Source organism: Heloderma suspectum, chromosome 7 (assembly GCF_057233095.1).
Source record: "Heloderma suspectum isolate Gila_16-S chromosome 7, 16-S_ref, whole genome shotgun sequence".
In the NCBI taxonomy this organism is placed as follows: Eukaryota; Metazoa; Chordata; class Lepidosauria; order Squamata; family Helodermatidae; genus Heloderma; species Heloderma suspectum.
In genome coordinates, this window is record NC_139464.1 from 61,948,254 (window position 1) to 61,969,728 (window position 21,475).

The following is a 21,475-nucleotide window of genomic DNA, read 5'->3' on the forward strand; positions in this document are numbered from 1 at the left end:
CCAGCTTGCTGGGGGAAAGGTAGTCACGACTGGGGAAGGCAATGGCAAACCACCCCGCTCTAGTCTGCCATGAAAACGCCAGCATAAGCGGTGTCCCTCTAGGGGTCAGTAATGACCCGGTGCTTGCATAGGAGGAACCTTTCCTTTCCTTCCTGGGAGCATAGGATTCCTCTCTGACAGAAATCCTATATACCAGCTTTCCTCAACCTGGTGAGGTCCAGATGAGTTGAACTGCAATAAAAAGGCAAAGACTTTTTTATTCAAGCAGGCATTTGACGTGTAAGCGTGTCTGTGGGGTTGGATGCAGTTTTTATTCTCTTGTTGTGTTTTAATATATCTGTTTTATTATTATTATTATTAAGTTTTATTTGTGACTGTAAGCCACCTTGAGTGCCATTTTTCTTGGTAGAAAGGCAGGGTACAAATCAAATATATAAAGAACTCCCATCAGTTCCCAGTCCAATGCATGCTGGATGGTATCAGGCTGGAGAAAGCTGTTATATGCACTTTGTTGTTCAGTCATTAAGTCATGTCCGACTCTTCATGACCCCATGGACCATAGCACGCCAGGCCCTCCTGTCCTCTGCTCTCTCCCGGAGTGTGCTCAAGTTCATATTCATTGCATCGGTGATGCTATCTAGCCATCTCATCCTCTGCCGTCCCCTTCTCCTTTCGCCTTCAATCTTTCCCAGCATCAGGGTCTTTTCCAGTGACTTTTCTCTTTGCATTAGGTGGCCAAAATATTTGAGCTTCAGTATCTGTCCTTCCAATGAGCAGTCAGGGTTGATTTCCTTTAGGATTGACTGATTTGACCTCCTTGCAGTCCAGGGGACTTGTAAGAGTCTTCTCCAGCACCACACTTCGAAAGCATCAATTCTTCGGTGCTCAGCCTTCCTTATAGTCCAGCTCTCACAGCCATACATTACTACTGGGAAAACCACAGCTTTGATTATACGGACCTTTGTCGGCAAGGTGATGTCTCTGCTTCTTACGTTATATGCACTTACATAGGAGTAAATCCCATTGAGCTCAGTTGTGCTTACTTCTGCGTAGACAGGTGCAGGATTGAATGGTTAGTGACAAAACAATGCAAACCTAATCACAACAGTTGGAGAACTGTCAGAGTAGGTGTTTATTTTTTTCCAAATGAATACATTCTTCTTAGTTCAAGGCCAGGTTCCCATGTAGTTCAAGAGCTTAACCCCTTTCTCTTTCTCCCCTTTTCTCTCTCTCACCTTCCCTCCCCACCACAAATCCCCACCCACCCCTTGTGACAATTAAGCTTAGAAAGAAAATTCCCAATTATACAGGGCAATTTGGGGGGTGGTGGCAGCACACAGGTAGAAACAGATTACCTTTCCCTGACCATCACATGGGGGATGTGGGGCGGGGGGTTGCAGTATGCAGGGAAGAATTAATCCTCCCCAGCTGCCAGCCAAAAGTGTCCACTGACAATTAGGCTTAGAAAGAAGCTCCCATTTGTGTGAATGGGAGATAGACAGACAGACAGACAGAGCCTGATTGTTTGCAGGGGGTGGGACCAATGAGAGAAGCTGCGACCCACATTCAACCCATGGATTAGCAGTTCCCTACCCCTGACCTATCTTTTACTCTTTTAATAGTCCAGTCCTGCCATCCATAGGATCAGCTGTAAGAGCAATGGCACAGGTGTAGCTTTGCATATGCACAAGGCTCTGGCCCAAGTGTGATCAAGGGGCTGGAGCATCTCCCCTATGAGGGAAGGTTACAACAGCTGGGATGGTTTAGCTTGGAAAAAAGGAGGGTAAGGGCAGACATGATAGAGGTGTACAAAATTATGCATGGTGTAGAGAATGTGGATAGGGAGCCTTTTTTCTCCCTCCCTCGTAATACTAGAACCTGAGATCATCCCATGAAGCTGATTGGTGGGAGATTCAGGACAGATAAAAGGAAGTATTTGTTCACACAGTGCGTAGTTAAACTCTGGAATTTGCTACCACAAGATGTAGTGATGGCCACCAACTTGAATGGCTTTAAAGGGGGGTTAGACAATTCCTGGAGAAGTTCCTCTATCAATGGCTACTAGGCTTGATGGCTGTGTGCTACCTCCAGTACCAAAGGCGGTATGCCTATGCACATAAATTGCTGGGGAACATTGGTGGGAGGGTGCCGTTACCTTCATGTCCTGCTTGAGGTTTCTTGGTCAACAGCTGGTTGGCCACTGTGTGAACAGAATGCTGGACTAGACGGACCCTTGGTCTGATCCAGCATGGCTCGTCTTATGTTCTTATGTACAACAGCAGTTATCAGTGTAGCAGCAACGATGTTTTCCTCTGGTAAAATAAAGAAGTTCCTTTGTATAGTACTGACAGGACTGGCTCTGTGCACATAACCTAAAATAAATGCTACATGAGTGGCTTAGGAATCTGATCATTGCAGACCAGTTCATTTTTTGTGTGTATCAAGTGTTGCCAAGTGAGACAGATTTGGCTAGCTGTGCCCTACTTGGCAAGCACAGGATCCCACTTAGGTTTCTGTGGTACATGGCACTGTTAGCATTGCAGCTGCCAGAGCAGATTCATAGGACTGGACTATAAACAGAATATAAACCATTTTTCTACAGGAGAGGGTTTCTTTGGTAAATATATTTGACCACATAAGGCACAATACAAAAGAAGTTAAAAATTATCTGTGCCAGCGAGATCCACTAGTTTCAAAGGAACATGCTTCACTTTGTCTACATTTCAATTTAACTTTAATATCACAACATGCTTAATTTTGTCTGCATGATGTCTATTTAACTTCAAACCCAGCAGTATATGGAATATTGTATAGATTCTTAAAATGTCTTCTGTGTTTGTAAGCATTGCACCAGCTGCATTAGATTGGAGGCTTCTACCATAACTAAACAGTTGGTGTGTCTCCAAAAGATGATCAGCAATGACAGCAGGTATAAGTGGCTTGGAAAGGCTGGGCCTCCTCAAATCACACACACACATACACGCACACGCACCTTGTTCCAAACTGTTATTTCTATACTTGGCAAAAAGCTGCAGAAAAGCTGTGTGGCACATGTCAGACAAATATGAAAAAACATTTTTGTTTGCCTTATGTAAACATCATAGTTTGGAGAACTGAAGTGATTTTTCCCAGGCAGGATTGCAGCTCTGGAAAAGGCAGCATTTGAACCTTAGCTTCCCCATATCAAAAACACATCTGTTGCCAATGGTGTCCAGGCAAGGTAGTTCTGCTCTCAGGAAACACTTAGGAAATTCCATCCCCCCAACTCTTTTTTCTCATAAGGGTGGGTAAAGGATAAAATATATTTTGTTTAAGTGTGCAATCTTCTCTACACTTATTTGGAAATAAGTCCCATTGAACTTAGTTCGTTTAGACATGGTTAGGATTGTGCTGTTAGGCGGCACTGGAGAGTAGCCAGCCTCTGAAATGAAAGGGTCATTCCTCAGCCTGGTGCCCTCCAGATGTGTTGGACTACAACCTCCACAATCTCATCAATGGCCATGCTGGCTGGGGGTGATGGGGGTTGTCATCCAACACATCTGGAGCGTGCCAGCTTGGGGGAGGCTGGGTTAGGTGATGTCTCTGGGAGCTTCCTGTCCTTACTAAGAGAGAGCGCTATGAGTACAACACTTAGGGAAGCCCTAATTCCTTCTGTATTAGATAGTCTTTGGCTGCACAGTCATAGGTCAGTGTATGCCTCTTCTGTGTGAACATTTGGCTCCATATCACTTTGTATATGTACAACTTTACAGCTCATGAAACAGACCCTTGTCTATTAAAATGTGTGCCACTTGTCTTACTCTTATAAGGTTTTATGACAGCATGCAGCAGACTAGCACAGCTGCTTTTCTAGAATTTAACCCAACCTGCTGTCCTCTAGACGTCTTGGAGTACAAGCCCCTTCATCCCCAGCTGGCACGCCCCAGCTGGGGAAGGCTGCTGTGTTGTATAAGCAGATCAGACAGACCTGCAGTGGCTGGATGCGCCTGATCTCGGAAGCTAAGCAGGGTCAGCCCTGGTTAGTACTTGGATGGGCGACCACGTGGGAATCAGGCTTCCTGCACTGAGCAGGGAGTTGGACTCAGTGGTCTTATAGGCCCCTATGGTTCTATGATTCACCACTGCCCTCTGTCTGTGGTATTCTTAGCTGCCTGCATGATGCGAGTTCCTTGATCTGTCAGTGCTGAAGAGTCACGCAGGTGGGCTTGTTTCTCGGCGAGGTCAACCTCCTTGGATTCTTGGATTCACCCTCTTGTTTCCAACTGATTTCGAGTTGTCATGTTTGCTGGTGACCCCTCGAGGGAACCTCGTGGTTTTGTTCTTCTCCTCCTCCTCCTCCTCCTTTCCCCTGCGCAGCATTACGCGGCTTGCAAGGCCCACTTACATGGCTTATCTCGGGCTATCTCCTCTGCGCCATGCGGTCCGCCTTGTTTGCTCCTGCTCCAGGGGACAGACTTGACGTGGACTCTTCTCTCTGAGGGGACGGACGGGGAGACGAAGCGGGTTAGAGGCGCTGGGTTTCCACAAGCTGCTCCCATGAGGCTTTGCACGTCTACCCCAACTCAGGTAACGCCCTAGCCGTTGCCCAGGGATGCAACTGGCCTCAGGATGACCCCCGCGCTGCCGCTGTATTCCCGCCCGGCGAACCGCGAGCGCTGTGGTGCGGCGGCGGCGGCCCAACAGGGCATCGCATCACCCTTGCGCGCCCGCGCGCGCGCGCTCCTTCGCGCCTGTCCTCGCTGCTCCCCCCACCTTGCCCGTCCCTCCTCCCCCTCCTCCCGTGGCCCCACCCTCGTCCCCCTCCCGCTCCCAATCACGCTCCAGCCCGATGCTGGAGCCCGGCGTCATTTCAGCCCCGGCGGCGCTGCAGACATGGCGGCGACGCTGACAGTGGTCCAGCCGCTCACCCTGGACAGAGGTAAAGCGCGGCAGCGCCCGGCGCCACCGCCTCACAGCCACCTTCCCCTGCTTCGCCTCCCTTGCAGGGGCAGCCTCGGAGGATGCTGCTTCCTCTGCCCGTTGCCATTGCAGCCCCGCTGCCGCCGCCGCCGCCGCAAAAAGCTCCCGTTCCTCCTGAAGAGACATCCTCAAGAGCCCCGCATGCCCGCTACCTTTAGCTCGGAGGCGCTGTGTTAGCCCATGCTGGGACCCACGGAGGGCGACTCCGCAAAGGAGCAGCATTGCCCGGCTGGCTGAGCTCTTGGGTTACTCCCCAAAGGAGCAGCATTGCCCGGCTGGCTGAGCTCTTGGGTTACCTCCCCGCTTCCCCCCCCCCCCCGCGCGCCAGCCCCCGTCCCCGTCGTCCCGGGTTCGCCTGTTGCCGGACAGAAAGGGCAGTGGAGAATACGCCAGCCCAGCCGCCGCCGAGGTGGCATAAGCGTTTGCTCCTCCGTGTCAGCACGGAGGACTTGAGCCAAGCTCATGGAGTTGGGCATAGGCGAATGGAGAGGGCGAAATGAAAGAGGAAAGGGTTGGAAAGGAAGGGTGGAAACTTTATTTTCACACGTAGTCAGGCAAAATGCACGAAATCATGGGCAAGCTTTCGAGATCTCCAGATCTCTTCATCAGGCAAGATGCTGCAAAAAGTGTGTGTGGGGGGTGGGGTGGGGGGGCAGGCTGACTTGATGTTGAAGTCATGAGTATTACGCCTCTGACCGTGCAGGCTTCAACACTTCATGACCTCAACATCAAGTCAGCCTCTCCCCCCCACCCACTTCCTCACCCCGCTTTTTGTTGCATCTTGCCTGACGAAGAGACCTATATATCTCAGACACTTGTCCAAGATGTTGCAATTTTTAGTTGATCCTAAAAAGGTATTGCCTGACTGTGCATTTTAGAATTTTTCTCATGGACCAACACTCGTTCATTTTATTTATTATAAGTCTCTGTGTGTGAACTTCTGTGCCAGTTTGGGAAGACAGAACAGTGGGATTAGCAGTAAATCAGCAGGGTCATCGTTGTGTGATTAGGGGCTTGGGGTACCAACACCAAGATGGCAGTTTTTGAAAGAAGACAATGGTCACCATAAATAGATACAGCTCCCATGGTCCAGACCAGTGATCATAAACATGGAGGAAACGCACCGCTCCACACATAAGCATGAATTGGAAGGAAATGGGAGTGGGATCTGCTTTTTTAAATCATGGTTTGAATACCCGAGTGCAAATGGGTAGTCTTTAATGTGTGTTAAGAAGTTATTAATCTGATCTAGGTGAGCTGGCGTGTCCACTCTCCATTGCTATTTATTTACTTAGCTGTTTAGTATTGCTAGTGGCGAACATCCCCAGTGTATTGTTTGTTATTTATGACTGCTCTCAACTACAGTAACAGAGGTGCTGTAGATTACTTTTTGACGATGGCTCTTCTTTTTTCCTTCTCCATAAAATCTCTATAAAATAGGCTCTCACAAGACAAGAAAAAGCTTGCACTTGTATGGAACCAAAAACTGGGTTGAAAGCTGTTGTGCTTCTGATAGCAATCTATATTGTACGATGTGTGTGGAGAAGTGTCTGATACTGATTGGCTGTGCTTGTGCTCTGCTGTGGAATATTCACACACATTCCAAAGCTGTCAGAATATTTGCAGTCTGGTTTCTGTGAGAAAAGGGAAAGTTGGCAGTTTGGCTGAGATTAAACCCTCAGATAGATCTTAAGGATTTTGTGGAGAAAGGTAGGAAACTGAGGGGCAGAGAGCCCAGAGGCAAGGAAATGGGCAGATTAAACAGTGGAGAAATATAAAAGTAGGGCAGGTGGAAGACACAGTGGCCTGAAGAAAATGCTTTGGTGACTACAAACTAGGGAGCCCATGCAGACATACGGCTACCATATCTATATCCTCAGAAAGACCTACACCTTTAGAGTTGCATATAAGGGAAAATTTAACAGTTGTGGATTCTGCCTTGTGACCTGCTAATTTCAAGGAGCAGTGAGATGGAGTGGGTTTCAGAATTCCACAATGATGTAAATTATTACCCAATTGCCTTCTAGTTTGATATTACTGCTGTTTGCATTGGGAGCAAAGACATCATTCTTCTTTCTATTGAGTATTAGTTATATTCCTATTCCACCTTTCCTCCAAGGAGCTCAAGATAGGGTAGTACATGGTTCTTCCCTCTCCCCTTTTATCCTTACAACAACCCTGTAAATTGGGTTTGGCTGAGAAGTAGTGGCTGGCCCAAGTTTTCCCAGTGAACTTCAAGGCTGGGTAGGGGTTTGAACATGGGTCTCCCTGCTCCTACAGTGACATTCTAATCATGACACCATACTTGACTCTCAGTGGGATGCCTGTTCCGACATTCCTTGGTCATCGTTGAGACTACAGCTGAAGAATCTATTTAATTCTTCATTGCTATGGTTAAGTTAAAATGCAAAAAGCATTGACATTGTGTTGTTTTTAAAAAATGTTTTGCATTGCATACCCACTATTACATTAGGGGTTACAAGTCTGTTGGTAAAATATATACCGTGAAAACATTGGCAATGCTCCAAAGGAATATTGTGCCTTGTTAATGTGAAATAACAGGTAAATAATAATAATTAACTTTCTTATTTGCTTTTTAACACCATATTTATGCATTTTACAATGCAATCATGTGCATATCTACTCAGAAGTAAGTCTCATTGAATTCAGTGGGACATATTCCTAGGTAAGTATATACAGGATTGCAGCCTTAGGGAATGAAATCAAATTCTGTCCATGTACAAGATTCAAGAGTCTTGAGAGCCAGTGTGGTACAGTGGCTAGAGTGCTGGGCTGGGAGCCGGGAGATCCGGGTTCTAGTCCTCACTCAGCCATGGAAGCTCACTGGGTGACTTTGGGCCAGTCACAGACTCTCAGCCCAACCTACCTCACAACGTTGTTGTTGTGAGGATAAAATGGAGAGGAGGAGGATAATGTAAGCCGCCTTGGGTTCCTTGCAAGAGGAAAAAAGGCGAGGTATAAATATAATAAATAAAAATAAAACATTCATTTTTAATTCATACAGAGTATGCCTGAAAGCTTCCTAAGCATTTTTAAGTACTTGATTTGGGGATGATTAAAGTCAGTGGCTTGATTAGAAATAAATTCTCTGCAGAAGATTACAACAGGTTCCAAATATAAGTCAGAGAAGTTCCTGCTTTACATTCAATGTAAAAAGAAATCTGTTAATCTCAGTTTAAATTTAGACAGCCTGTACTTTGTTGGATTCAGAGGAAGATCAGAGGAATTTGTACCGTAATGACATTACCTAAGATTGATTTCTGAAATGTGTGAGTTATGGCACTCAAATCAAAGAGAGAAAAGTTTAGATAAAGTGTTAGTATTAGATAAAAAAGGTGGGGAGAGCATTGCTTAGGAGGGAGAATGTATGTTTCTTCCAAGTATTTAGAAACTCTGTGTATAATCTACAGCTTCACCCCAGTGGAGGCTACATTAAGCAGGATAAATATTTCCTGGCAAAAGGTTGAACAGATGGTGATCCATTAGGAAGCACAGCTTTTAAAAAGGAAAGCATTGCTATCGCACAATCATTACCCTTTGCATTTCTAGTCATTACTATTTTTAAAGACTAGATAAAAATTAGATGTTATTACAATTCTGCCTTTTACATTTAGGATGCTGCTAGAACTTTCATGAGGGTGTGTAGAAAAGGAACAAAAAGGTATCACAAACTGGAAGCCCTATGCAAAAGCAGAATATATGTATAATAATTAAAATATGGGGTGGAGGAGCTATCACCAATTACAGAAGTATGAGAACATACTTGAAAACTTTGCTCACAGGGTCAATAAGCCTCAAAATAGATGTAGATTTGGATCAATATTTAATTAATATTGATATTCTAGCAAACAATTCAAAGTTTCCATTGTTTTGAATTTTACAAATGAAAATTTTCCACCCAATTTAGAGTTTGTTGACATTTCAAATGAACTAGAAAAAAATCAGTAACAGTTTGATGAACAATGTATTTGCATGATAAAATTATTATTATTATTATTATTATTATTCCTATTACTGTGCAAATGAATGCTAAGATTCACAATATTGACACTGCATGATATGGTATCAACAAGGGTAAACAATTGTTGCCAGAAAAACACCAAGGAAATGGCAAGACGGAAGAGACATTGTTCTTGGATCTGCCAAATGTTTATTTTAGCCATGTTTCCAAAATATACCAAACCACATTACTTTAACTTGTAAAAAGGCTGACAACGTTGGCAAGTATTCAGTTCAGAAAATTCAAACAGATGCTTTGTTTTCAGCCTTTTACTCATTGCTTGAGTAATGTGGAGGAATATAACACTTTTGAAGTGTCACAAGGGTGAGCAGTTTTCATGATACTGTGTGGACCAAGTAATGCCAAACAATAGCTGTGGAGCTGAATCTTATGCATGCTTTCTTAGTATTTTCCACTGAATTCCATGGGACTTACTTCTAGTAAGTGTGCTTAGGACTGCAGCTAGACAAAGCAGCCCAACGGTCTAGTTAAGGTGGCTGCTGCCACCTTATATCAGTGAAACTAGCTGGTATTCTATGCACACTTTCAATGTTTCAGCAGTGTTGAAACTGCAATAATAGCAGTAGAAAAGAGAGTTAGCGTAACAGTGAGTGCCACACCCACAGAGTTTTAGCAACACAAGTAGCACCCACCAATTTTATTTAATTCAGGGGTGGGCATCTTTGGGAGATTTGGGAGCTATTTTTGCCCCCTGGCACCCCTCCCAGGAGCTGCAGTATGCTACGCAACATACAAAAAAGTTTTTAAATGGGGGGGGGGTGTTAATAGAAACAAAATGACATCCGGAGCACCCCAGAATGCAAACAAATCAAGCCTGTTTGCAAGCTACATTTGACTCTTTTAGGGCTCCACAGCTGCTACAGAGCCCTAGAAGGGTCAAATGTAGCTTGCAAACAAGCTAGATTTGACCGTTTGGTTGCTCTGTAGTGCTCTGGATGCCATTTTTTCATTGAAATTTTTTTGTAAATTGAGAGGGGAGTTCAGGGGTAGCAGGGGCCACATGTTGCCCACCCCGGTTTTATTTATTTATTTATTTAAACTTCTTATATACCACTTGATATTCTAAGATATGTTTCTTCTGGAGGTGCCCCAGTAACTACGTACTGTAGACAACAATCAACGTATAGTCATGCTGGGAGCACCATAATGCTGTCATGTAACCCATTCTATACTCAAGCATCCTGCCACAAGAGTACATCTCCTTCAGTACAACTAATACTTTAGCTCAGTGGTGCGGAGAGCAGAAAAGGGTCCCTACAACCATGTATACCAGGGCTCTCTCAGGCAAGGGTTTGAATCTACAGGCAGCACAAATGTAGATAGTCTACAGAGCCACGTTTGTTAGGGCAAACACAGAGACCACACAAAAATTAAAAGACTGCTAGTACAATTATAGCAGACAGCAATGTCTTTGGCCAGTGGTATGGAACATCTATGGGCTCCCCAGGAGAAGAGTTCAAGTCGTGCTATGGAACTAATGTTCCTACCTGGACACATCATGCAACACCATTGTATTGGTTACAATTGTATTGGTAACAAGCTTTTTATAAAGGAGCCACTTGGACAAGGAAGAATGGAAGCCATAGCAGCAAAATAACAGGAGACAACCTGATACCTCACTAGGAGAGAACAGTGTAACAGAAAACAAAAGAGCAGGGATACAATTGCACCTTGTACAAGGTAAACCTTTTGGGGTCTGAATATATACAGTAATTTCAGATGAAAAAGAGCAAGCAGTAGGCATTAAACTCACACATCCTACTCTACAGAGTAGCACACCAACACACAGTCACAGGAGAAAGCAGCAGGAAAGACCCCAGGAGGCCTGACCCCACACCATACCCCCTCCCTTCCCCAGAGACCCATGATGGAACAATCCCACCCTTATAGACTTGTACCAGGGGGCCCTACATGGAGCTGCAGTGCAGTGGAATAGTGCAAGCTTGGCAGAAAAGGACCCCAGGTTCAATTGCAGTCAACAGTTTCCTGGGAGAGAGGACTGGGAAGAGATGCATGCATGCATCTGCAGCAATATACCTGGCTAACCAAAGTGAGGGTTACAAGGATAAATGGTCTCATATAAATAGCTGTGTACAACAATTGGTCTCCTTAATGCCTTGTGTTTTGCTCAGTCCTTTGCATCCCATTCTGCTTTCTCCATGTTCATTTGGTTGATCATCAGTAGCTACTATTTTCCCAACAAACCTGGTTCTCCTCCCAACACCCTTTTATCATCTGATCATGTAGCTCAACTACATGGTTTATGACACCAGCAGTAACCAAAGAGATGGTGAGCTGCTGGGAGCCTTGCAATTCAATAGTGGTACGGTGGTTGAAATGCAGATGCTTAGCCCTGGTGGGATGTGGTAGTGGAGAACAACCTGGATTATTCTTCTTATAACATGTCTCATCCAGAAGAGGGATGATGTGAGTATCAAGCAAGGTGGGGGAAGGTCCCTACCTGCTAACCTTCATAAGAACAGAGGCACAACTGAAATAATCAAAACTTTTATTGAACAGCTTCAGAAGCTGGGTGTGTTTTGAAAGCAATATGGAAGAATGAGCTGCATGTAAAACAGTAGAGTAAAAGGTGCGGCCTCATGCTGCATTTGTTACATAAGTATCTGTCCGGCATCTATCATGCATTGGAGCCCTGCTATAATAGCTGGTTTCTCACTAATCACTGGCCATCTGTATGGCACAGGATAGGGGTAGGTAATGGTGAATAACTGAGAAAAGATTCTCCCACCATTCCTCCCGCTTCAGCCCAGTTCCTCATTCTCCCATTGAGTGTGTATTTATCTGACATACCCACTGATGTCTGCATTTAGAGATTCTCATGATGGGTGAATATGTTGCCATCAGGAGAAGGCTCACCCATCCATTAGATGAGTTACAGGCAATTCTATCTGCAGTGCCTGCATAGGTCCTGGATCTTAACTTGCAAATAGGTAAATACAAGAGGTGGTTATTTAATCAACTGTTAAGAGTAGAATGCTTGATGTTCACCATCAAAATGTGGCTGAACTCCCCCACAGATTATGATGATTTAGATTTCTATACCAACCCATAGCGGAAGCTCTCTGGGCAGTTTACAGAAGTTAAAACATTAAAATACAATATACAGAGTTTAAAAGCCATTTGCATAAAAGCACACAGACAATATACACAAACAAGATATAACTAAAATGAACTTTGAACTGTCAGTCATACATCCCGACTGATTAAAATGTATGGGAGGGTGGGATTATCAAGGAACATAGGAAGATACCTTACACTGAGTGAGACCAATGGTCCATCCAGCCCAGTATTATCGACATTGAGTGACAGCAGCTCTCCAGAGTTTCAGGCAGGTGTTTTCCCAACCCTAGCTGGAGATGCTGGGGATAGAACTTGGGATCTTCTGCATGCAGAGCATGAGCTCTAAAGCTGAGCTCTGCCCCCTCTGCATTTGGGGTTTTGTGGCAACAGGGACCCCCTTTGTCAGTCAATTTTATTGTAATACAGCAATCGGCTATTATATAGATCCCTTTTGTGCAAACAGCAGATTTACCCTATGTCATCTCTTGAGTAAAATTGCTCCTGCCTTTAAAATTATGATATCAGTTTTGCTTTACACTGGCACAAGGCACAGGATTTTGTCATGGATGAAGATAAGATCTAGAGTAGGGCAGTCCTTCTTATGATCATTTCCCTGTCCTGCCCACAAATCCACCCATTTCCCCCTTATGCCCTTGTAGTTACACCCTGGTATATTAGTTAAACCGACTTAAGTCAGTGGCATAGTAATGTCACAGTGCCATTGTAACCTGGAGTTACACTGGTCAAGGGGATTTAGCTGCAACCCTATCCTTCTTCAGCCACCATAATATGAGTACCGGATTGCAATGCAAATCTTCTTCATTGACAGTATTTTATTTTCCCTGGACCTTAGTAAGATAGAACCATGTTTTATTTTCTTCATGAACACAACTGTGACATTTACACATATATCCTGTGCAAAATTTGCATTAAGCAATGTAAAGCTTAAAGATTTTTTGTTGTTGTTGTAAATGCCTGAAGGCTAATTTAATGGTGGGAGATTACGTGAATCTCAAGCACAGGAATTACTTTCTTTAATTCCAGTCAGCATATGTCTTCCTACCTGCAAAACTGTATTTTAGGACTCCTCTGTTATGCAGAATACATTTCCAAAATAATGGAAATTTTAATCACTTTACAGTTTAATTTCACAGGCATTGCCATTTAGCCTGCATGGAGCTATACTGGCAGAGCAGAGAACGTGCAGCAATGTAACTAACCAAGAGATTGAATTGCAGATGTTCCAGGGTTTAAGGGATTTGGAATGCAGAAGATCACGTGGCATATAGTGAGTAAGGCTGAATGATACAGTATAGTAAGGGAGAAACTGAGAATGGAGAGAAACATAGCAGAGTGTAAGGGGAGAAGTGAAACATATAATTAGCCACAAGCGACTGCCAGTGAATTTATTAAGTGCCAATACATAGTGGGTTGGGTCCAGACTCAGTCATGTTTAGAGCAGACCTATTGAAACCAATGAAGTTTATTTTAGCCATGAATAACTTACACCCTATTCATTTCAGTGGTTCTACTCCAAGTATGATTAAATCTGGAATCAATCCAATGGCTGTATTTTGAGTGGTTAAATTCAGTGTCCTAAAATACACATATACATACCATTGACTTGAAAATATCTGTGGTTTATTTGAGAGTCAACTGGGGCTAGTATGGGACATTTTGAGACCTTTGAGGAGAACAGTTAATTAGAATTATTCTTTGCTGCTAATGAATGTACAGAGCAAGGTTATGCCCTTATAATTGCAGCACCCAAAATAACATTAAACTGTTGTTAATATGTAGTGTGAGTAAATGAGAGGGAGTGAAGGCAGAGAAAAGGGATGACTGCATGTATCTTAACTGTCTGGGATGCAGACTTACCCCCTAATGTGAGGCAGTTCTTCAGAAGGTGGATCTTGCCTTTTTTCAACAGTAAATGATGGTTGTAGTGTGGGCAATGTGGGATCTGTCCTTGCCAGGGATGCACAACAAGGTAGGGCAGGAAGACTCTTGAAGCAGGCTTTGCAGTTGTTTGCATTGGTTCCTGGGAGAAAGGAGGGAGGCTGCTGTCTTCTTTCAGAGGCTAATACAGGTGGCAGTGGGTTTGATGATCCTTCATTAAGAATCTATGAATCAGCTTTAATTTACCTAGATGGAATATCATAGAAGTTTCCATGTATATGCATGAACACCCTATGGATGGCTTAGGCCCTGGGTTAACAGTTTCAGCAAATTACGGATCTGATCAGTTTTGTAAGTCATCTTTAGTGGACTGGAGTTCCTTTAATATGTAAAAGGCACAGCAACATATTGCTACAGGTACAGGTACTGCCACATTGTCCATTAATCTTTCATCAAAACTGTTGGGTGTAAACAAGCTAAATGAGAAACAGAGATGGATTTCATCTAGAATCATTCAGGCAAAAATACATGAGAGTATGACATCAAAATAAAGCAAACCTGCTGACAATTCATCCAGTTCTCAAATCTATATTTGAAGAAATTTGAAAAGTTCTAAGTCACATAGTTCAACTCAGTTTTCTTCTTGTGCATGCAGATAGCTTATGAATAGGGTGGATGTGTCAAAACATAGAGATAAAGAATAAAAAAGAGAGACCTGAATAGAGTATTAAAATGAAATCTGAATATGAACATTCAAAATAAGATGATGACAGAATCCTATAATGACAACCCTCAAGCTGGAATACCACAAACATTTTGGGGGTTTGTATCATAATTATGTTCTTTCCTGTTTCCCATTTTGGTAGATTATTTCAGTGGGTTTGCTTTGAAGTAGTGAATCTTTTAATCCATGTACAAACGTTAAATGCTTACATTGGTCATCTGAGGTAATGGATTTTTTTTATTGAGTTTGTGCAATAGTGGGAATAATGAAGAGTTCTGCACAAAGAGTATTAAAAAAAATCTCTGGAAATTTCTTTGTATGGAGTAAAGGAAAGATACTTGTAATGTTTTACATTTTAAGGCTTGTTTATTAAAACTGTGACCTCATGAGTTGACCCAAACTAGTTAGCTTTCATTATTATTTTAAATTGAAAATCATTAGCTGCTGCTGTTGCTGTGTGTGTGTTTAATTGTAACTTGTATGTATATGTTTATGTAATATATACATATAAGCCACCTTGTGAGAGCAGTGCACCCTGAAAGGCAAGTTAAAAATATTTTAAGGGCACAATCCTATCAGGATAGGTGACCACATTAGCCAATGCAGGGCAGGAGAAGCATGGAGGGAATCGACCCCTCTGCATTTCAGCTGCCCTGCATTTACGGCTAGACAACCGATTTTGGCTGTCTAGCCATGGGACCTCGGAGTGCAGGAAGTGGCAGCTGGACGACATGTAGGATGTGTCATACCAGCATTTCTGATCTACATGCCCTGACATGCCCCCAGGAATGCCCTGTTTTTGCTGCTCTACACTCCTCTTCTGAGCGCGGGGCCATTCCACACTGCCTACGAGGCATCACGGGAGGGGGTGGAGGTTGGTTCTCAGGGAACTGACCTATCCTATGGCCATCTAGCCACTGACTAGTGGCCATAAGATTGCACACCAAATAAATAATTCCTAGTTGCAAGCATAGTGTCCCTTGAATGGAACCTCATACTAGAGATACACACACTTCAAAAGATCCACTTCAGAGATGCATGTTTAGTCTTGTTCACCCATTACATTGCTGGACAGCCTGGAGATTAAAGATCCAAAACCACTCCCCTATCTCATAATTTGTATTTTTATTTTCTTCATTCATTATCTACATTTGGCACCTTTTCATGAAATTATGTAGAATAAGTTGTAGTGATTAACATACTTCCATGTTTTTTGTGGTTGCAAGTAGAAACATTTCTAATTTAGAACACTCCAGCCACAAGAATTCAGTAGCAGCTCCATAATAAATGTTATGCTTAAATATAATCTCTAGTCTCAGCAGAGCCAAAGTCTTATCAGCATTTAATCTTCATTATATAATATATGCTCTAGAATAGCCAGGGATCTCTGTTGCTCAGTGCATGTGGATATCCATACTCCTGAAGAGGGACTATTGGTTTTAATAGTACTTGGCAGCTGTTCCAAGGTTTTTTCATTGTGTGTGTTCTGATGTAGATTTGTTGCATGGCCTGGATGGTATAATACATTTCAGCATCCTGCCATGCTAAAAGGTGTGCATGAGTTAACTGGCTCTGTGTATTCCAGATAAATAAAATCCTGTGTCAAGTCTATTATTATATTCAAATGACTTTTAAAAGAAATCATCATCTATATATGATACTTTTAATGTGCAGTGTGGTTTACAATCATCCATATAAAAATTTAAAGCGCTTGGCCACTATTTTCTCCATTTGCAGATAAACATGGAAACTAAGGCTGAGTGATACTGAATTTACTCAGGCCACATTGTAAACCCAGCTGAATTGGGCATCTTGGGGGGTGTCTCCCAGCTATTTACTCCAAGCTGACTGCGTTTGGATGTCATGGCCATCCAACAGCCACCCCGGAGGTTATCATGGAAAAAACTGATTTCCTGAGACAGCTTCAAGTCCGATTCTTTTCCTTAAGTCAGGTTCTCTGTGATATAGTTGTTGTGTGTACCAACCCCCGCATTTACCTCGGGTATGCTGGCCCTGCCCAGGGGTGTGCCTTTCACTGTGACCCTGGTCAAGGGGTGTTTCCCATCCCTGTGTTTCCAAGCACAAACTAATTAGTGTCTACTCAGAAGTAACTCCCATTGTGGTCAATGGGGCTTGTCCCCTGAATGTGCACACCAGCATTTACAGAGATCCCCCTCAACTGAAATAGCAGATTTTAAAGCACTAATTCCCTAAAGGCTGTAAAGCGCTTTCCCCAAGCTGCGATTCTCTGTTGTTTGGTTTATTGCCTTTCAGAAGTAACTACTTCCATCTTCGATCGCCTCACCCTACACAGCATCGGGTTAGAAAGGGAGCTGGTTTACCATCCTTTTGTTTCCCCTCTGTCTTTCCCAGCACAAACCTACATGTGTCTACTCAGAAGTAACTCCCATTGTGGTCAATGAGGCTTGTCCCCAAAATATGCACTCCCGAAGATACTAGATTCCCACGAATCGAAATAATGTATTTAGGATCCTTAATGTCAAATCTTTGAAGCTTCGATTGATCACAGCATCAGCAGATCAGGGCAGAGAGAACATTGTGTTCCTTTAATTATTGTTCTTTAAGGGAGTAAATAACACTGGGGGCAGGGAGGGGAGAAGGAGATTGTTCCCAGCATTGTCAGTTTCAGGGGAAGGAGAACACTGTGTTCCTTTAGTGATTCCTCTTTAATGGAGTAAATAATGCTGGGGGGGGAGGGGGAGACAGAGAGAGAGAGAGAGAGATTTATGTAGTGACACCGGAGGAAAACTCCTGGAATATTATCAAAGGTGAAAGCGAGGGAGAGCCTGGGGGGGAAGCCTCTCTTATTCGTTGAGCAGCCCCTGCCAGTCAGATGACATTCACTCATTTCCCCCCACCCCATCTGGAAGTATGTTCTGTGAAGTGATTCATATTGCTCCAGTGCACCCATTCATGGAGCCCTGCCTGGACCAAAGTCAATTCCAAGAAAAATCCTGGTAAGCCACCATTCCCTTCCCCTTCCATGGTCGTGGAGACAGGGTCTTGAACACAACCAAGCCTCATAGGTCCAGGTACTCTCCAACAATATCCACGAGATCACAGGTGTTCTCTACCAGTTCAACACATGGTGCCATTAATGAACCTTTTGCTTGGGAATGGCAAAAAAAATAGATTGGTTCCAGACTTAGTCATACTTTGAGTAGACCCATTGAAATCAATGGGATTTAAGTTACTAACTTAAATGACTAACTTAAACCCCATTAAGTTCAATGGGTCTCTCAGAATTATGACTAAGTCTGAATCCAACCCAGTATTTTTAAGAAATACATTTGTAGTGAGTGGCCTTACCTCAGTGCAGACCACATGCTTTGTAGAAGAATCCCTAGCATTTCCAGTTAAAAGGACCTTTGGTGACAAGGTTGGGAAAGCCATCCACCTGACACCTTGGATAACTATTCCAAGTGAGATAGCACTGGGCCAGATGGAGCAATGGTCTGTCTCTGCTTTTCATTGCCATATCTTATTTGAATTGTATTATCCTGCAGTCAAGTTACGTGTCTTTGGGGAAAATGTGTAAGATAACTGAAATGTTAGCTTACAAAATTGCTCAACACCAGTTGCTCTGCTTATAGTGCGGACGTTATATTTTATTATTAAGGGAGGCAGGACAGGAGAAAATTGTGCCGGCCAGTCCATCAGAATCAAAATTTCACATTATAAATGTTACTCAGAAGGTAGTGAGGCAAGGGTATAATAAGTGGTCCTGCAAGTATCCTCTTGTCACCCAAACATGGACTATGAGCAAATCAATAATTCTTCAGCCCATTATTGTATGTATTGCATTTGTATCCCCCTCACTGGGTGGACATGGACATCAGGTGGATCACCTCTGAGCATAGCAGTCACCAGTTTGGGTGATGGACTGAATCCCCTTCACCTCTACCCCCCAGTCAGTGGTGTCGAAGTTCAGAGCATTGGCATTTGTTCAATGAGAGATCCTTGCATGCAGCCTTGTCCTGTGTATGGGGATCAAAAGATAATTATTTTTAATTCTTATATGCTTAAAGGCATCAGAACAAACATAAAAATATGCTAAGTCTTACAAACAAATGAGATGACCTGGTTTTCACATTTGTATAGAGCCACGTGGACCTTTCTGCATGCATCACACATTTACATTTACTGTTGGCTATTTTCTAGTTTTTTTAAATATCAGAATGAAACTATGATACTGCTGCATCCTCTTGTTTTCCATTTCATAGAAAGAGAATATCTTAATAGGGATACAAATCAAATGTGTGAATTAAAATTTAAAATGAGAGCTTTCCTCCAACACGTTCTTTTATAACTTACAGAGTTGTTAAACCGAATTTCAGGAATGTGCTGGAAGTGACTGTATGTTAATAAAGTAAAAAAAAGAGTAGACTATGGTGTAAAATTTTTTAAAAAAATATCCCTATGTCTAGCATTTGTGCTTATGAAGTCACTAAATGAGATTGAACGTGAAGTTTATTATTCATATAGGTCATGTATTGTCAAGGCAGTTATTAGTGGGGTAATAGAGTAGTTTACATAATAAATAATTGCTACAAAAACAGGACAGATGGTAGACAAGCTTAATCAAACCATTTTTTTCCTGAAATTTCACATCTAAACTGATTTTGATTATAGTTTTTGTTGCACCAACTTTGGTAGGGTAGGAAGGTTTCAAGGGAAACAGAGCTATTGCTGGAATTTCATCATGTATGGTAGTGCCTACTCCCACCAGGGGCTCAATAAACTTATTTGCTACCTCCTTAGGATTGCAGAAAGGTCAAGCTGTGGGGAGGACACAAAAAATAGGTGGTAGGCTGCATTTGATTAGTGGGTGATACATTGTGTCCACTAGTGTTATCCTAATGCCACAAGCAAACTATAAATGCACTTGTATTAGGTAGGATCAATAAGTAGTATTAAATCAGCTGGCTTGGTTTGGAAAGTCTTTCATTTCTTCACACACACACACACACACAATTTTCAGCTTTTAATATCCCAGAATGTTAGACAATAGTGCTTTAGTTTGGGGAAAGTCCAGTCAAGGCCAGCCCTCCCATGAAGCAGGGTGAGGTGGCGGAGTGGGAGGAGCAGCGAATTGCGCCACCACTCCCCATCCCCCTGGCCAGGAAAGCTCAGTGCTGCTGCCCTGCCACCTCCAGCAGTTGCTCTGTAGGGCCCTGTCAGCTGCTGTTCCACCATGGCATTTGCCACAGCATGAGAACTGCCGGTGTGGCTCTCTGGAGCAGCCGCATGGCCTCTGATTCCCTTGTCACTGCCTCCTCTTACTTTTGCCACCGCCACACCCGTTCTATGGAGGGCTGCCCAGCTGGAAATAGTGGCTGTGGGACTGTCGTGAAACCTCGTCCAGGTCTTGTGAGCGCCCCTTAGCCATTTCTTCTGGCCGTGCGGCTCTCCACAGAGCCAACACAGCACCAGCTAAGGTAAAGGGAAGGGGGTGTGATGTGGCAGAAGGGGGACAGTGACGCAGTAGTTCTGGGAAGGGGTGCAGTGCAGTGGGAGCAGCATGTCTTCTGTCCTGCCTCAGGCAGTGAGAGAGCTTGTGCTGCAGCTGCGTCCGGTAGGTGCTTCATGGTTTTAGGATCATGAAATTCTTGGATACTACTTTTTGGGTGGAAACAACAAAGTGGTGTGTTGGTTATGCAGTGGCCCAAGATAGAAGAACTGTAAAAGACAGAGTAAGAAGTAGGCCTTGTCCTAGGCTTTCAGATGAAACCATGCCCACTTGACCACAGCCTCCCTGATCGTTTTACTGCTGAAGCTCATCCTTGCAGTCATTTAAGGAAACAAAGAGTTCAGCACCTGTTGGTCAAACATCTATGGTGACAGAGGGGATGGAAAGAAATCCCCTGTTCCCTCCCTTCCCATTTCTGAATGGCACAGAAATGTGTGGGGGGAACATGGTAGCTTAAATAACAATGTAATCCTATCTGTCAAAAATATTGTTAAAACAGGCCTGTACAAGTTGTGACCCACCAGGTTGAATAAAATGCATCCAACCAGCCAGATAGAGCAGTCCCACCCATGCTGGGGACTCAATAAACCCCCTGTTTTTGCTGCCTAAGACTGCCAAGGCTGGGCTGTTTGGGCAAGGGGCGCATTGTCAAGCACCTTGCAAGTTGGTGGGCTGTGTTCAGCCTGGTGGATCACATGATGTGCAGAAGTGGGTGTACCTGATTAGCTGGATGATTGGTTGTGGGAAAAACTTTCTAAACACTTTTAGCTATATGGTTACTTCTCCATCACCCATACAAATGGCTGTCTAAGATTGCAGCTGAAAGCAATAGTCATATTTAGGCATATTTAAAGTAACTGAAAATGCAGAATCGCACTTGATCATCTTAGTAGAGACAGAAAAATTAGAATAACTGTGGGATGGCAAAATCTCACTGTGCAATTTAAAAATTATAGCATACACCCCTTTGTGTTGTTGGAAGAGGAGTAATACAAGTCACAACATGTCCTTCCCTGACCCTTTGACTTATTTTTATCTATTCAGATATTGCCAGAGCAATTGAACTACTGGAGAAACTACAAGAATCTGGAGAAGTACCAGGACACAAGCTACAGTCACTTAAAAAAGTACTGCAGAGTGAGTTTTGTACAGCTATCAGAGAGGTATGGTAATGAATCTCTGGCAATATTTATGGGGAACGGGGAGGCTACACTTTTAATGCAAATAGAGGGCAGAAGCCACTGCAATTTCTTCACTACCATGCAAATAGGTGAGCATT

General features: G+C 43.4%; 1 protein-coding gene across 1 annotated transcript in view; it reads left to right on the plus strand.

Annotated features, from left to right (window-relative positions):
• Positions 1–2,724: 2,724 nt before the first annotated feature.
• Positions 2,725–21,475, plus strand: part of LIN7A (lin-7 cell polarity scaffold A) — a 45,506-nt gene continuing 26,755 nt past the window's right edge. The window contains exons 1-2 of the mRNA XM_084811791.1: positions 2,725–4,918; positions 21,241–21,359. Of these exons, the coding sequence (XP_084667917.1) occupies positions 4,609–4,918; positions 21,241–21,359 (429 nt within the window). The 5' untranslated portion in view covers positions 2,725–4,608. The remainder of the gene's footprint in view (positions 4,919–21,240; positions 21,360–21,475) is intronic.